Source organism: Canis aureus, chromosome 9 (assembly GCF_053574225.1).
Source record: "Canis aureus isolate CA01 chromosome 9, VMU_Caureus_v.1.0, whole genome shotgun sequence".
Lineage (NCBI taxonomy): Eukaryota > Metazoa > Chordata > Mammalia > Carnivora > Canidae > Canis > Canis aureus.
Genome location: NC_135619.1, coordinates 74,544,508 through 74,562,020, shown reverse-complemented (window position 1 = coordinate 74,562,020; position 17,513 = coordinate 74,544,508). Strand labels below are relative to the sequence as shown.

General features: G+C 40.0%; 1 protein-coding gene across 13 annotated transcripts in view; it reads right to left on the bottom strand.

Annotated features, from left to right (window-relative positions):
* The window catches only part of MARK3 (microtubule affinity regulating kinase 3), a 121,738-nt gene that overhangs the window by 84,845 nt on the left and 19,380 nt on the right, over positions 1-17,513 (bottom strand). For 12 of the 13 annotated variants that reach the window (XM_077910713.1, XM_077910709.1, XM_077910712.1 and 9 more), the window contains exon 2: positions 9,829-10,020. The exons of the other annotated variant lie outside the window; for it this stretch is intronic. In XM_077910713.1, the coding sequence (XP_077766839.1) occupies positions 9,829-10,020 (192 nt within the window). The remainder of the gene's footprint in view (positions 1-9,828; positions 10,021-17,513) is intronic. 13 annotated transcript variants of the gene reach the window in all.

Here is a 17,513-nt window from a genome sequence, read left to right as displayed (position 1 = left end):
CCTGCATGGAGCCTGCTGCTCCCTCTGCCTGTGTCTTTGCCTCTCTCTGTGTGTCTCTCGTGAATAAATAAATAAAATCTTTTTTAAATAAAATCTTTTTTAATATGTAGAAATTGGGTTCAGGTGAGATTTTCTCTTTTTTCTGCACACTAACTGTAAATACTCTACCTCTAGATTATACTAAAAAGCAAGATGAACGTCTTTATACTTTTCAATTTTATGTTAGTGGAATAGGAGGCGCTCTTTCACCCTTCTGCCCACTCACCTCCAAATCTACTATTATTAGTTTAATTTTTGTCAGTCACTATAGTTTTGAATAAACACTGCATTAATCATTGTCCCCTCCTGCCACCAAATTATTACTTGCTGAGTTTTAATATAATATCAAAGAACAATACTTGCAATTTTCCGAAAAGGGAATTAAGATACTCCTCTCTTTTCTAGTTATATTGTTTGTGTGGGGCCAAACCAAAACAGTATACTGACGTAACTTAAATGTAGAAGAATATATGAAAACCCAGCTACTTTCTATTAAGACCAACACTAATGAGATTTGTGAAAAAAATTTAAACAATGTCACTCTTCTCGGTAATTTGTTTGGAACAACAGGGGTTTTTTCCATAAAATATGTTACTTATATTAAATGTAATAGGTCTGTTATTATTTTAAATGAATTAATATTTTAAATTTCTTAGTGTTAACTTCTAATATGATAAATATCAATATATAAAACCTATGGAAACAAAGGTTTTTTGGGAGTCTGATATTTTAAAAGTTTAAAGGCATCCTGAGACACAAAGAATTTGGGAACTGTTCTACTCAGTGCAACCGTGCACAACTACTAAACCTGCTATGATGACCATGCACTGGCATAGAGCACTGCTCGGCATGTAATTCTGAGGGAGAAAAACCATAAAACAAAATTATGACCAAAAATATGGTGAAAACCATATACATGAGTACAGAGAATATACAAAGACAAAAATGGTATTCAGAATATTTTAAGTGTGTGATATTTTTTCCTCTCTAGTCTCTATGTGAAGACAATCACACACACACACACACACACACACACACACACACACACACACACACAAAGTTGTGGCTAAAATATAAAACAATTCATCTAAAATCCCAAGAAGTTGAGCACATCTCAGAATGAAGAAGTACAGCTTATCCTTCTTACTCAATAACAAATGGTGAATGAGGTGCCAGATCCAATCCTTCCCCTTCCTACTCTCTGGTGCCTCCTCCAGTGCAGGAGACAGGACACAGGTATGAGCAGGTTAACAGCTCACATCCAGTTAAACGTGGAGGACAGACAGTAAAGGCATACAGGCACAACAGCACAGTAACAAGGTGAAAAGACAACAGTGGAAAAGACAGTTCAATAATTTTCTCAAAGAGAGGAGAGAAAATCATAACCAGAAACATGATTTGCCTAGCACAACTTGGGAAGGGCTCCAAACTTGGGAAGTTGGGAGGCACCAGAGGCAACAGTGGAACTACTGGGCTAATTGCAAGGTCACAGGTCTGTATATAGAATGTCTGCTGCTCTCCAGTCCAGCCAATAAACCACTGGTTCTGTAGACACTAAAAATGTTTTCTGTGGAGATGATGAGATTCAAGGTCAATGAGCCCAGCAGAGGACAGGCCTGGAGATGAAAAAGGGGAAATTAAGTGTCGGATTACCACTGAGAACTTGAGTTGGGCCACCAGCTTCTCCTAGGCAGAAGAAAGGATTCTTGTCTATAGAAAAGGAACGGCCTCAGAGAAGAGATCTAAAGACATGATATCTAGCGAACTACAATAAAATAAAACCACCAGACAACTCCCAACAGGAAAGCTGTATGGTCAAACATATCCTACATATATAAACCCAGGTTTTGATCAGCTTCTGAGGGTTCTACCTGAAATGCAAACAGATGACCAGAGAGATTATCAGATTCCAAAGAAAGGCTCTGTATAACAGTTGCCAAGAAAGGACCCCAGAGAAAAACATGGTTCAGGGAGCAAAATCTATTTAAAAAAAAAAAAAAAAAGAGGAAAGCCTTTACTACTCTCACAGGGAGTTAACAAAACAAACAGCATTCATAACCCCAGCACTGGATATTACACAGAAAAATAATCAGAAGAGCTGGGAGGAAGGAGGGGGGGATACACCAGGATACACAAACACACAAATTTAACAGAAAAAAGAAATTAAGGACACAGCCCAGAAAATAAAATAGAAACACATATATATTAAAAAAAAAAAAAAAAAAAAGAAAGAAACACATATATATGGAGAACAGATTTTTTCTCAAAAAAGTCAAGGTTCAGGCAGCCCCCACGGTGCAGTGGTTTAGCACCGCCTGCAGCCTGAGGTGTGATCCTGGAGACCCAGGATCAAGTCCCACATCGGGCTCCCTGCATGGAGCCTGCTTCTCCCTCTGCCTGTGTCTCTGCCTCTCTCTCTCTCTCTGTGCCTCTATGAATAAATAAATAAAATATTAAAAAAAAAAAGTCAAGGTTCTTTTCCAAGAGTTCCAGTCTCTGATTGTAAGCATTACAGAATGAAGATTTTTATTTTATTTTTTATTTTTAAAAATATTTTATTTATTTATTCATGAGAGAAATGGAGAGAGAGAGAGTCAAAGACATAGGCAGAGGGAGAAGCAGGCTCCATGCAGGGAGCCCAACATGGGACTCAATCCGGGGTCTTCAGGATCACACCCTGGGCTGCAGGCGCCACTAAACCGGCTGAGCCATCCGGGCTGCCCAGAATGAAGATTTTTAAATAATAAAATGAGAAAATTCTCTAGAACTGAAAGACAAGAATCTCCAAATTAAAAGGGTTTAATGAACAACCAAGAACAATCAATGTACACGAACTCCCTGGTACCTCACTATGAAATTTCTGAATAGCAAGGATAAATATGAAGAGTCTACAAAGCTTCTGGAGTAGAAAAAAGAAGTAACACACTTAAGCCACTTATATTCTCCAATCTCTGGAATTACCAGTACTGGAAAACTCCTTTCTGACCTTAATTTGGGCTTCCCACTCTCTAATCACCTTCTCCACTTTTCCTCCTCCCCTCTGTCTAGAGCTCCAATAACTGTCTAAACTCTCCAGGATCCATAATCCACTGGTCCTACCACCTTCTTATGGTTTGTTTTCCCTCTCAAGATATTTCCTACTCAAATCTGTAGTCCTGCAATCACTCCCTGAGGTATTCCCAATCAATGCCCCTGCTGTTCCTATTCACTACACTTAGTGTGACAAAAAATCCCAATACGTATAAATGCTATGCCTGTGTCTGGGTACCTGCATGTTGCTGGAGTAATTTCCAGCCATGCTGCCTATTCCCACTTTATTTTTATTTATTTATTTTTAAAGATTTTATTTATTTATTCATGAGAGACACAGAGAGAAAGAGAGGCAGAGACACAGGCAGAGGGAGAAGCAGGCTCCATGCAAGGAGCTCAACATGGGACTCGATCCCGGGTCTCCAGAATCACACCTCAGGCTGCAGGCGGCAGTAAGCCGCTGCACCACCGGGCCGCCCTATTCTCACTTTAAATCCACGATCACTAACCTCAGGGAAGCCTTCAGGCCACCTGGCAATTCTACCACATTCCTCCAATCGATTAAGTCTCCTGCTTGCCCAGGAATTACTTAACTTCTCACATTTCTAATATCTCCTGTCTCCTTGGTAATCAATCACACTCTTAGCTGATGATCTTGCTTCTTCCCTTTTACTGAAAAAATAGCTGCAAAGAGAAGAAAACCTCCACAAGCTCCCACACCAGCATACAGAGCCCTGAGCTGCACCAATGCCAGTGCCCTCTACCTTTCTCCTGTTTCCATGTAAGAACTGTCCACGTTATCAAGGACAACTCTTCCACCATCCTCTCTCACCCACTCAAATCTCTCCCCCCACTTTCCCCCTTTCTGTCAGATTATTCCCATTCACACATAAACATGCTGATATTTTGCCCATCCTTTAAAAAACAGCATGGTCTGACAGCTGTAGCTACTCTTCTGTGTATCTTGATCACAGTGGTGATAACGTGAATCTATAAATGTGTTAGAATTCAGAGAACTGTACTTCAAAGGAAAAAATGATGTGTAATTTTAAAAATAATATAATTTGCTTAATTTTGATGTCCAAAATGAGAGTGAGTTCAAAGGGTGGTCAGATACAAGATATTATACAAATGTTATTTTATTATTCATAACAGCTAAGGAAAAAATGTCATTCACATCAGCAATAAAAATTTTAAAATACCTGGGAATGAACTTAAGAATTATGCAAAACCGGGAAGCCCCAGTGGCCCAGGTTTAGCGCCGCCTTCAGCCCAGGGCATGATCCTAACTCTTTCTGTGTGTGTGTCTCTTATGAATAAAAAAAAAAAAAAAAAAACTTAAAAAAGAATTATGTAAAATGTAGATGAAGAAAATTATAAAGCCTGAAAACAAAACTGAGCACACTTCATATTCCTATATAGGACTTGATGTCATTAAAATAGCAAATTTCCCCCAGATCAGTTTATAAGTTCAGTTAATTCTTTTTTTTTTTTTAAGATTTTATTTATTTATTCATAAGAGACACAGAGAGAGAGGCAGAGACATAGGCAGAGGGAGAAGCAGGCTCCCCGCAGGGAGCCCAATGTGGGACTCAATCCCAGGACCCCAGGATTGCGACCCGAGGCAAAGGCAGATGCTCAACCACTGAGCCACCCTGTTCCCCCAGTTGATTCCAATCGAAATTAATCTTACTGAATTTCCAGTAAGACTATTTTTGAAACATGGTATCTTGATTCTAAAATTAGTCTAACACAGTATATGGCAAGATGAGGTATGAAGTTTTTAAAAAATAATAATCTGTAGAGCATTTAACCTACTCTAAAACATCAAAAGGTACAATTCAAAGCAGCAGTAATAAAACTCCCACAGTATGGGTACGACACTAAATAAATAGATCAGAGAAACAAAAAGACATATATATGGGAATATGGCATGTGATAAAGCAGGTATCTTCAACTGGGGGAAAGGACAGATGATCCCAGGATAAGCAGTAATCTACATGGGAAAAAAAAGTTTGATCGCTACACTTCATACTAATTCCCTAAAACATATACCAAATGAATGAAAACATTCAAACGGGAGCCATAGGAGTGTTTGAAGAAGATACAAAACCATTTTTTTAGATCTTGGAAAAAAGTAAACCTTTCTCACCAAGTTATGAAACCCAACAGATCAGACTGATGCATGAAACACAATAGGTTTAAATCATTACAATTTTGGGGGGAGGAAAGATTTTTTTTATTTATTTATTCATGAGAGACAGAGAGAGAGGCAGAGACACAGGCACAGGGAGAAGCAGGCTCCTCATAGGGAGCCCGATGTGGGACTTGATCCCGGAATTCTGGGATCACACCCTGAACCAAAGGCAAATGCTCAACCGCTGAGCCACCTAAGTGTCCCAGATTTATTTATCTTTAAAGACTTTTATCTATTTATTTGAGAGAGAGAGAGAGAGAATCTGAAGACTCCACGCTGAGCACAGAGACTGAAGTGGAGTTCAATTCCACAACCATGAGATCATGACCTGAGACAAAATCACAAGTTGGATGCTTAACTGACTGAGCCACCCAGGTGCCCCAATCAGTAAGATTTAAAATAGAAGAAAATGGGGACACCCGAGTGGCTCACTGGTTGAACGTCTCCCTTCGGCTCAGGGCATGATCCCAGGGTCTTAGGAATGAGTCCCACATTGGGCTCCCTATATGGAGCCTGTTTCTCTCTCTGTCTCCTCTGCCTCTCTCTGTTTCTCATGAATGAATAAATGAATGAATGAATAAATAAATAAATCTTTTTAAAAAAATGGATAAAGGATACAAATGGGAAACTTATTTTAAAAGCAAATATGAAAAAAAATAAAATAAAAGCAAATATGAAATTTCCTCAGAGAGTTAAAAATAGAATTACCCTAAGACCCAGCAATTGTACTACTACCCTAAAGATACAGATGGAGTGAAAAACTGAGACACCTGCACCCCAATGTTCATAGCAGCAATGTCCACAATAGCCTAACTGTGGAAGGAGCCTCAGTGTCCACCAAAAGATGAATGGATAAAGAAGATGTGGTCTATATATACAATGGAGTATTACTCAGCCATTAGAAACGACGAATATCCACCATTTGCTTCAACGTGGATAGAACTGGAGGGTATTACGCTGAGTGAAGTAAGTCAATCGGAGGACAAACATTATACGGTTTCATTCATTTGGGGAATATAAATAGTGATAGGGATTAAAGGGGAAAGGAGAGAAAATGAGTGGGAAATATCAGAGAGGGAGACAGAACATGAGACTCCTAACTTTGGGAAACGAACAAGGGGTAGTGGAAGGGGAGGTGGGTGGGGGGATGGGCTGACTGGGTGACGGGCACTGAGGGGGGGCACTAGACGGGATGAGCACTGGGTATTATACTATATGTTGGCAAATCGAACTCCAATAAAAAAATATACAAAAAAAAAAAAAGCAAATATGAGTAAGAAAATACATGAAAATGTCATCAATCTAGTTATTAAAAGGAAGCAAGCATTAAAAAACATAATTTTTTGTCCAGGTAAAAATTATCTACATTGTATTAGTAAGGGTACAGAAAAATGGATACTCTCATTCAATCTGGTAGAATAAAGTACTCTGACATTTTCTCAAAAGTAATTTAGCAGTACCTATCACAATGTCAAATATTCATCTTTTTTGACCCAGAACACCCACTTCTAGGAATTTACCCTACAGAAACACTCTTTTCAAGAGTAAAGAGTTATGTTAAGGAATGTTCACTGCAAATGTTTACAGGAGCATAAAAAATCAGAAACCACTCAATATCCACCAATAGGGGATAAACCATGGCACCAGCACACACTGGAAATAGAATGTGTCAGATCTATGAGCACTAAGATGCAGACATGGTCAAGTATGTTGCTAAGAAAATTACCGTTATGTCCACGAGTCTCTTTTTGTTAAAGTAAACAAAAAGTTATTATTTATACAAAAAACTGGGAATCTACACCAAACTGCTGAAAGTGATCCTCTTTAAAGAGAGAAATTTTGGGACACTGGGGTGGCTCAGTGGTTGAGCGTCTGCCTCTGGCTTAGGGCGTGATCCCCAGAGTCCCGGGATTGAGTCCTGCGTCAGGCTCCTTGCATGGAGCATGCTTCTCCTCCCTCTGCCTATGTCTCTGCCAGTCTCTCTACCTCTCTCTGTCTCTCATGAATAAATAAAAATCTTTTTTAAAAAATAAAATAGGGATCCCTGGGTGGCGCAGCGGTTTAGCGCCTGCCTTTGGCCCAGGGCGCGATCCTGGAGACCCGGGATCGAATCCCACGTCGGGCTCCCGGTGCATGGAGCCTGCTTCTCCCTCTGCCTGTGTCTCTGCCTCTCTCTCTCTCGCTGTGTGCCTATCATAAATAAAAAAAAAATTTTTAAAAATAAATAAATAAAATAAAATAAAAATAAAGAGAAAAATTTCAAGGAACTTGTACTTCCTACATAATGAATTTCTGTAAAGTAGAAATATCTTTACATTTTCCATGGTTCTGGGTAATACCTACAATAGGGGAGAAAAAAAAAACCCAAGAATTGTTTAATTTAAAGTTAAAAACAAACAAAAATTTTAAATTAAGCCATTCTGCTAATCAGATTCAAGTCTTTCCAGAGAGAGAACCTACTAGATCTAATATACACAGTAGGCCAAATTGCAGCTTGGGAGAGTAGGGAAGAGGGTCCATCTGTCTCATTGTCTCCCAACCCACCAGCTGTCCTTCTAAGGAAACTGGGAGAGTAACTACTTAGAGCTGGTGGGGACTAAACTAAAGAGGTTTGTTTTTTGTTTTTTTAAACTAAAGAGGTTTTGCCCTGTTTCACAAAGCTTTACTTAAGGACAGCAAGGAAAGCCCCACCCACACATGCTGTTTCCTAATTCTAAAAGCAACCCAGGTATCTCAACAAGGAGTATTAAATAGGGATTTGTCACGTGAAAGTTGACATGAAACATGAAGAGGCAAACTTTTAGTTAAAGTCTGTAACTCCAGGGAGTGTAGACCTCTATTTCCCAACCTTCTTCAACTCCAAGCACACACAGAAAATGAGAATATCTGTAAGGCACACTGCAGCAAACAGAGGCTGCTTAGTGACAGAATGGCTGGCCCAGGGTCTTGTTCCAGCAGTCCCAGGCATGGTGGGCTGCAAGAATCAATACTATGACACATCTGTAACACTGTCTTGGCATACCTATTAGGAGGCTCTCATACAGGGAAAACATTTCTTTAAAAAGCTTGCTTCAGGGATCCCTGGTGGCGCAGCGGTTTGGCGCCTGCCTTTGGCCCAGGACGTGATCCTGGAGACCCGGGATCGAATCCCACATCGGGCTCCCGGTGCATGGAGCCTGCTTCTCCCTCTGCCTGTGTCTCTGCCTCTCTCTCTCTCTCTCTCTCTGTAACTATCATAAATAAATAAAAATTTAAAAAAAAAATAAAATAAAATAAAAAATAAAAAGCTTGCTTCAAAAGAACCATTACAATCATTCAACATGTATTTATTAACCACCTACTGTGTGCCAAACACCGTGTTAAGTATGGACATCTGGGGGAATCCCTGGGTGGCTCAGCAGTTTAGCGCCACCTTCAGCCCAGGGCATGATCCTTGAGTCCCGGGATCGAGTCCCACATTGGGCTCCCTGCATGAAGCCTGCTTCTCCCTCTGCCTGTGTCTCTGCCTCTCTCTGTGTCTCTCATGAATAAATAAATAAAATCTTAAAAAAAAAAAAAAAAAAAAGTATGGACATCTACCCTAAAGCCTGGAGGAGGAAGATGGGTAAATAAGCAGTTCCAGTATAATGTAAAGCATGCTATATGAGAAGTATCAGGATTTTTCTTTTTAAGATTTTATTTATTTATTCATGAAAGACAGAGAGAGGCAGAGGCAGAAGCAGGCTCCATGCAGGAAGCCCGATGTGGGACTTGATCCCGGGAATCCAGGATCACGCCCTGGGCCAAACAAAGGCAGACGCTCAACCGCTGAGCCATCCAGGCGTCCAGTATCAGGATTTTTAATCTGAGTCCCATGCCTGGGAAAAGGGAATCTGTCAACAACTCCTTCCCAGAAGCGATCCCTACACAAAAGGGTGAAATGTATTTCAGGCAGAGGGAAGAGCAGGCATAAAGATCTAAATGGAAAAAGTCAAAGAAGCAAAACAGGTTCTGTATTGCACACATAGAAGATGAGGGAGTCAATTTAGTATTTTTAACCAAGGTATTCTTGATAAATACAGAATATTGTTAAGCAGAAAGTCAATCACCACAAAGGTTAGGAAAGCATATACCTTCCTACACAACAACTAATAAAAAACATAGCTATGAAAGAAGTTTATTTGGGGAAATGAAGAAACTTCTGGAAGATAAAAATCTATAAAAACATTATTGATTTGCAAGTACACTGAGCTTACACATGAAGCTCAGAACAATTTTTACTCTTGATGGCGGAGGTTTACACTGAAAAAAAAAAAAAAAAAAAAAACACTACCCATTTTTAAAACTCATTCAAACTCAGTGCAATACTTACACTTCATTTAAAGAAATGGGAAAGCAAAGCAATTCCCAGATAATTAGTATGTAAGTTTCTTGTTCTTAAAAACAATATTTAAATAGCTTAGAAATTAACCCAAATACATACATTATCTTCCTCTTTCTCTCACATGGACTTAAAGAGAGCAAGTGTTTTTTTTTTTTTTTTGAGAGCAAGTGTTTTAACAGAAATTAGACTTAATATTTACCTCTCTGCCTGTAAGGATGTGTCTTGCCAATTTCACTTTTGCAAAATTCCCCTTGCCGATTGTTTTCAATAGTCTGTAGTTTCCGATGTGAGGTTGTTCATCAGCACAGGAAGCTATAGAGTTTCTACACCTAGCTCCAGAGCGCCCAGTGCGAGAGGTAACTTCTTGCCGCCCATCTCCATGTGACGTGTGCTACAATATAACATATACAGAAATAAGGAAATGAGAGAACACATGGTACTTGCCAAATTTTAAGAGCCCCTAGTTGAAAAAACAAAACATTACTGCTTTAAATTGTAATCTTAATGCATCTAGCACTTTAAAGGAATTTGCCCATATAATCTAAATTTATAAGGAAAACAAGCAAATCCTAAGAAGAAAAATATCAAGGGTTGAAGTAGATGTTCAGAAGAAAATGAGGTATTTTCTGTATGTGGCTACAACACAGAATAGGAGTAACAATACTGCTTTACTGTCTTAAAGAATATAACTTCTCCGTAAGCTACTAAATGCACCTGCACATATGATCCTTGACCAGAGGAGGATACTTTTGTGATTTATTCAAGGCCACATCACTTTTTAGTAAGAAATCCAAAGAAAGGGATGCCTGGGTGGCTCAGTGGTTGGGCGCCTGCCTTCGGCTCAGGGTGTGATCCCCGGGTCTGGGATCGAGTCCTATGAGAAGCCTGCTTCTCCCTCTGCCTATGTCTCTACCCCCCGCCCCCACGTCTCTCTCTCTCATGAAAAAATAAAATCTTAAAAAAAAAAAAAAAAAAGACATTTCTCCAAAGACATACAGAAATGAAGCTCATTATCACTCATCATCAGGGAAGTGCGAATTAAAACCACAATGTGGTATCACCTCACACCTGTCAGAAGGCTAAAATCAACAACACAAGAAAAAAAAGGTGTTGGCAAGGATATGGAGAAAGGGGAAACTTGGGGATCCCTGGGTGGCTCAGCGGTTTGGCACCCGCCTTCGGCCCAGGGCGTGATCCTGGAGTCCCAGGATCGAGTCCCATGTTGGGTTCCCTGCATGGAGCCTGCTTCTCCCTCTGCCTGTGTCTCTGCCCCTCTCTCTCTCTCTCTCTCTCTCTCTCTCTCTCTGTGTGTGTGTCTTTCATGAATAAATAAATAAAAATCTTTAAAAAAGAAAGGGGAACCTTCATGCACTGTTGGTGGGAATGAGTACTGGAGCAACACTCTGGAGAATAGGCTGGAGGTTCCTCAGAAAGTTGAAAATAGAACTACCCTATGATCCACACTACTGGGTATTTACACTCAAAATACAAAAATACAAAAGCACTACTTGAAAGACATCCATGCATCCCTATGTTTATAGTAGCATTACTTACAACAGCCAAAATATGGAAACAGCCCAAATGTCCATTGATTGATGAATAAAGGAGATACAGGAGTGCCTGGATAGCTCAGTCAGTTAAGTGTCTGCCTTCAGCTCAGGTCATGATCTCAGGATCCTGGGATTGAGCTACATGTTGGGCTCCCTGCTCAGCAGGGAGTTGGCTTCTCCCTCTACCTCTGCCCATCCCCCTCTCATGCTCACTAAATAAATAAACGAACAAACAAACAAATTTTAAAAGGAGGCACACACATACACACACAATGGAATATTATTCACCCATAAAAAAGGAATGAAAAGAAAGGGAATGAAATCTTGCCATTTGCAATATGGATGGATCTAGAGGGTATAATGAATGCTAAGCAAAGTCAGGAAGAACAAGACAAATACTGTATGATTTCACTCATGTGGAATTTTTTTTTAAAGATTTATTTATTTATTCATGAGACACACAGAGATAGAGAGAGACGCAGAGACATAGGCAAAGGGAGAAGCAGGCTCCTCACAGGGAGCCCAATGCAGGACTCAATTCTGGATCCTGGGATCAGGACCTGAGCTGAAGGCAGACGCTCAACTGCTGAGCCACCCAGGTGTCCCTCATATGTGGAATTTCAGAAACAAAACAAATGAGCAAAGGGGAAAAAAGAGTGCGACAAACCAAAAAAACAGACCCTTAACTATAAAGAACTGATGGTTACTGGGGAAGAGGTAGATAGAAGAATGGGGGAAATAGGTGACAAGGATTAAAGCACACACTTGTCTCAATGAACACCGGGCCATGTATGGGATAGATTAATCACTATATTGTACCCCTGAAACTAATATAACACTGTATGTTAACTGGAATTAAAACTTAGAAAAAGAAGAAACCAGCCAGACTATGTGGTCCTTGGTAAATGCTTGTTAGATGAATAAAGTACTCAATATGCTCCATAAAATAAATCACATATACTTCTAACCTTATTAAATACAAATGTACTAGAATTACAAACACCCAACAGGTGTATGTATAAGCATTCAGCTGCCTCATGCTGCCTTTTGCCCCACACATGCTCAAAGGATGCCATAGCCCACTGCCTGCCTTTCAGGGCACTGCTCTCTCTCTCCCAATACCCATACATACACTTGAAATCTTCATTCTTTTTTCTTTTATTTTTTTATTTTTTTTTTTAATTTTTATTTATTTATGATAGTCACAGAGAGAGAGAGAGAGGCAGAGACATAGGCAGAGGGAGAAGCAGGCTCCATGCACCGGGAGCCCGACGTGGGATTCGATCCTGGGTCTCCAGGATCGCGCCCTGGGCCAAAGGCAGGCGCCAAACCGCTGCGCCACCCAGGGATCCCTCTTTTTTCTTTTAATCCAGGAAAATGTCCCTTCTTTCTTCTGCTCTCTCACTACCTATAAATCAAAACAAGCCTGAATCCAGCTGATAAACATAAAAAAACTACATCATAATACACATATCAAGGAAAAAGGAAAAACAAGTGTTTTAACCTGAAAGCTTATGAATTTGTGCCATTAGCTTCTGAAGTCTTCAAAGATGGTTTACAGAATTTCCCTGTTAACCTCCATTTACTTTCTCTCTTTGTTTTCCCCCATCTACTTTCTCATATTCCTCTAATTAAATATTTCTCCTTCACATACCAGGTTTTAGGATAGGTTCACTTCTGTTTATCACGTAACACTGTATGCAAACAATTTTTATGTTTTTATTGTAAATGTATATTTTAAGTAAAGTGGGCTTTTATGAACCAGTTACAAATCTAAGTAATTTGTAGTACTATTCATATAACAAAAAGGATTCTAATTTCCAAATAAGAGGGGATCCCTGGGTGGCTCAGCGGTTTCGTGCCTGCCTTTGCAGGGCGCAATCCTGGAGTCCCGGGATGGAGTCCCGCGTCGGGCTCCCAGCGTGGAGCCTGCTTCTCCCTCTGCCTGTGTCTCTGCCTCTCTCTCTCTCTCTCTCTCTCTCCATGTCTATCATAAATAAATAAAAATAAATCTTTAAAAATAAATAAATAAATAAAAATAATTTCCAAATAAGAACTTTGGGGTAGCCCCGATGGCCCAGTGGTTTAGCGCTGCCTTCAGCCCGGGGTGTGATCCTGGAGACCCGCATTAGGCTCCCGCATTAGGCTCCCTGTGTGGAGCCTGCGGATCGAGTCCCGCATTAGGCTCCCTGTGTGGAGCCTGCTTCTTCCTCTGCCTGTGTCTCTGCCTCTCTCTCACTCACTCACTCTCTCTCTCTGTGTCTCTCATGAATAAATAAAATCTTAAAAAAGAAAAAAAAAGAACTTTGGAGAAATAGCCTATTTATAAATGAGGATCTGTTTATCAAAGAAAAATCTAAAACAGCAACTAAGTTATGGCAATAGGACTTCACACAAAGCAGGTACACTTGTAAACAAAACACGTGCTGCTGTCATTCAAATTTCGTAAATCAACTGGACTAGGGTTTCAAAAGAATTTTGGTGGGGCGCTTGGGTGGCTCAGTTGGTTAAGTATCCATTCTTGTTTTCTCATGGATCATGGGATCAAGCCTCCCATCAGGCTCCAAGCTTAGCAGGGAGCCTACCTGAAGATTCTCTCCCCCTGTTCCTATGCTCTCCAGCCCACAAAAACATGTATGCACTCACACTCTCAAATAAATCTTACAATAGTAACAATTATTATTATTGTTATTATTATTATTAGGATGTTTGTTATATGTTTATTTCCAAATGAGATTTAGGTTTCACAAAAACAGGTAATTTATTATTCCTTAGATCTTACAACAGCACCTGGCACAGAACAAGGACTTAATATTAGAATGATTATTACATGGTAACACAATACTATCATTATAGTGTCAGATGGTCAGATTACGGGAAATTTCTATCTTCCAAATAGAACTTTTTTTCTATCCATTTATTCAAATATTTACTGATGTGATGACATATAGTAGATTTCATATCTGTATATGTATGTGTCAGGCTCTGTTTTGGGTACTAGAAACAGCAGTGCATAAAAACAAAATCTCTGTCTCCATAAGCTATGTGTCAAGTGGCTTTACTATTTACACAATGAAAATACGGTCATTAATATTATACTACCAGCCAAAATTTGGATTAAGAAAGCTTTTGTAGGGCAGCCCTGGTGGCACAGCGGTTTGGCGCTGCCTTTGGCTCGGGGCGTGATCCTGGAGACCTGGGATCGAGTTCCACGTCGGGCTCCCTGCATGGAGCCTGCTTCTCCCTCTGCCTGTGTCTCTGCCTGTGTCTCTGCCTCTCTTTCTCCCTCTGAATAAATAAATAAATCTTTAAAAAAAAAAAAAAAGAAAGCTTTTGTAGGGACACCTGGGTGGCTCAGCAGTTTGGTGCCTGCCTTCGGCCTAGGGAGTGATCCTGGAGTCCCAGGATTGAGTCCCACATAGGGTTCCCTGCATGGAGGCCTGCTTCTCCCTCTGCCTATATCCCTGCCTCTCTCTCACTGTCTCTCTCCTGAATGAATATATAAAATCTTAAAAAAAAAAAAAAAAAAAAAGGGGCAACCTCGGTGGCTCAGTGGTTTTATTTGTTTGTTTGTTTGTTTGTTTGTTTTTTGGTGGCTCAGTGGCTTAGCACCACCTTCAGCCCAGGGCATAATCCTCGAGACCCAGGATCGAGTCCCACATCGGGCTCCCTGCATGGAGCCTGCTTCTCCCTCTGTGTCTCTGCCTGTGTGTGTGTGTGTCTCCCATGAATAAACAAACTCTTAAAAAAAGAAAAAAGCTTTCGTAGTATAAACATATTTTCTAATTTATATGTTTTAAAATTTCAACTTTTCATGCATCAAGTTTTCTAGAGTGGGACATAATCAAATGGACAAAATATTAACTTATGTGCAAATCAACTGTCTTCTATTACACATAAAATAGGACTATTAAAAGAATCTTAAGATGCATAAGTATCAGGGCACCTGGATGGGTCAGTCTGTTAAGAATCTGGTTAACTAAGCTCAGGTCATGACTCCCGAGTCCCAAGATTGAGGCCCACATCGGGCTCCCTGCTCATCGGAGAGGCTGCTTGTCCCTCTCCCTCTCCACCTGCTTGTGCTCTCGTTTGCTCTCTCTCAAATAAACAACAACAACAACAACAAAAAAAAACAACCTTAAAAATAAATGCATAGGCATCCAGTTTATACCACTGCTTACTCTTACTCCAACCTACTTAGAATAAAAGAGTGACTCCTTAGCATCCACTAGATGTAACCTTCAGAAAGACAAGGATTTTTATCTGCTTTGTTCATTATCAAATATTCCTAGAATTTGGGAGTAGGGACTACCACTGAGTAGCCATGCAATACATTGTTGCTGAATGAATGGGAAATAAATTTGAGGCCCTCTGTGATCTATCTATTCCTCCTTTCCAGCTATATTATCTACTATTCTCTAGCATGGTCCCTCAGTTTGAGCTTGCTTCTCTTCAAACCTAAGAAAACCCTACTCAGTTTGAGCTTTCTTCTCTTCAAACCTAAGAAAACCTTACTCATTCCCTTACTTTTGGAACATTTGTCACCATCTTTATGAAGCCTTCCATCACTCTTCCTGCATCTCATCAGATTTTTTTTTCTATTCCTTCCTGCTCCAGATGTACTTTGTATCTACCTGTTATGCTACCTTCTTATAGACAATACTGTTATCCACCAGATTGGCTCTTGCTTCTGAGTTTGTAGAGGATTCCACTGACTTATACTCTTCCTTCACTTGAGTTGGCTGGCACAGCCATGTGCTTAAGTTTAGCCAATAACATACAAGTGAATATGACAGGTCATTCCCATCAGAAGCATTAACTGCCAGTGCTTGACTCCACAAACCATTTTCTGCTTTTCTATATCCTGAGCATTGCCCAAAGACAGAAGGCCACAAGCCCAAATTGGCCTGGGCAGTGAAGTCAATCTTCATGAAGCCAATGAGCATTCAGGGAAATTGTGTAAACAAGGGCTGTTACTGTGTCAAACCATTAAGATTTCGGCTGTGTATATGTTACCACAGTATAACTCAACCTAAACTAATACACACTCATGCAAATAAACAATCATAACACAAAGCAAAAAGAAACTTATATTTCCCCCATCAGACTATAAACTCATACAACAGATGGAAATACCTGATGTTTGTTAAATTACAATAGAGATAAACTCAGTATATTTAGTTTGATGTTTCCTTAACATGAAGTCCTTAAATTAAAAAAAATCTAAGGGTGCTTGGCTGGCTCAGTAGGTACAGCGTAAGACTCTTGATCTCAGGTGTTGTGAGTTTGAGTCCCATGTTGGGTATAGAGATTACTTAAAAATAAATTTTTTGGGATCCCTGAGTGGCACAGCGGTTTAGCGCCTGCCTTTGGCCCAGGGCGCGATCCTGGAGACCCGGGATCGAATCCCATGTCAGGCTCCCTGCATGGAGCCTGCTTCTCCCTCTGCCTATGTCTCTGCCTCTCTGTCTCTCTCTGTGACTATCATAAATAAATAAAATTTAAAAAATAAATAAATAAATAAATAAATAAATAAATAAATAAATAAATAAATAAATTTTTTGAAGAATACTTTATTTATTCATTTGAGAGAGAGAGAGAGGGGATCCCTGGGTGGCGCAGTGGTTTGGCGCCTGCCTTTGGCCCAGGGCGCGATCCTGGAGACCCGGGATCAAATCCCACGTCGGGCTCCCGGTGCATGGAGCCTGCTTCTCCCTCTGCCTGTGTCTCTGCGCCTCTCTCTCTCTGTGACTATCATAAATAAATAAAAATTAAAAAAAAAAAGAAAGAAATTGATCCCATTTACAAAAGCATCAAAAAGAATAAAATACTTAAGAATAAATTAAGTAGGTAAAAGATCTCTATACTGAAAACTCTAAGACCCTGATGAAAGAAATTGAAGACAATACAAATAAATACCCTGTGTTCATGGGTTGGAAGAATTAATATTGTTAAAATGTTAATGCCACTAATAGCCATCTACAGATTTAATGCAATCTAGATCAAGATTCCAATAGCATTTTTATAGAAGTACAAAAAAACACTCCTAAAATTTATATGGAACCACAAAAGATCTCAAACAGCCAAAAATATAGTGAGAAAAAAAAAAAAAAAAAAAAAAAAGCAAGAGGGATCCCTGGGTGGCTCAGCGGTTTAGCGCCTGCCTTTGGCCCAGGGTGCGATCTTGGAGTCCCAGGATCGAGTCCCGCGTCAGGCTCCCAGCGTGGAGCCTGCTTCTCCCTCCTCCTGTGTCTCTGTGCCTCTCTCTCTCTCTCTCTCTCTCTCTCTCTATGTCTATCATGAATAAATAAATAAATCGTTAAAAAAAAAAAAA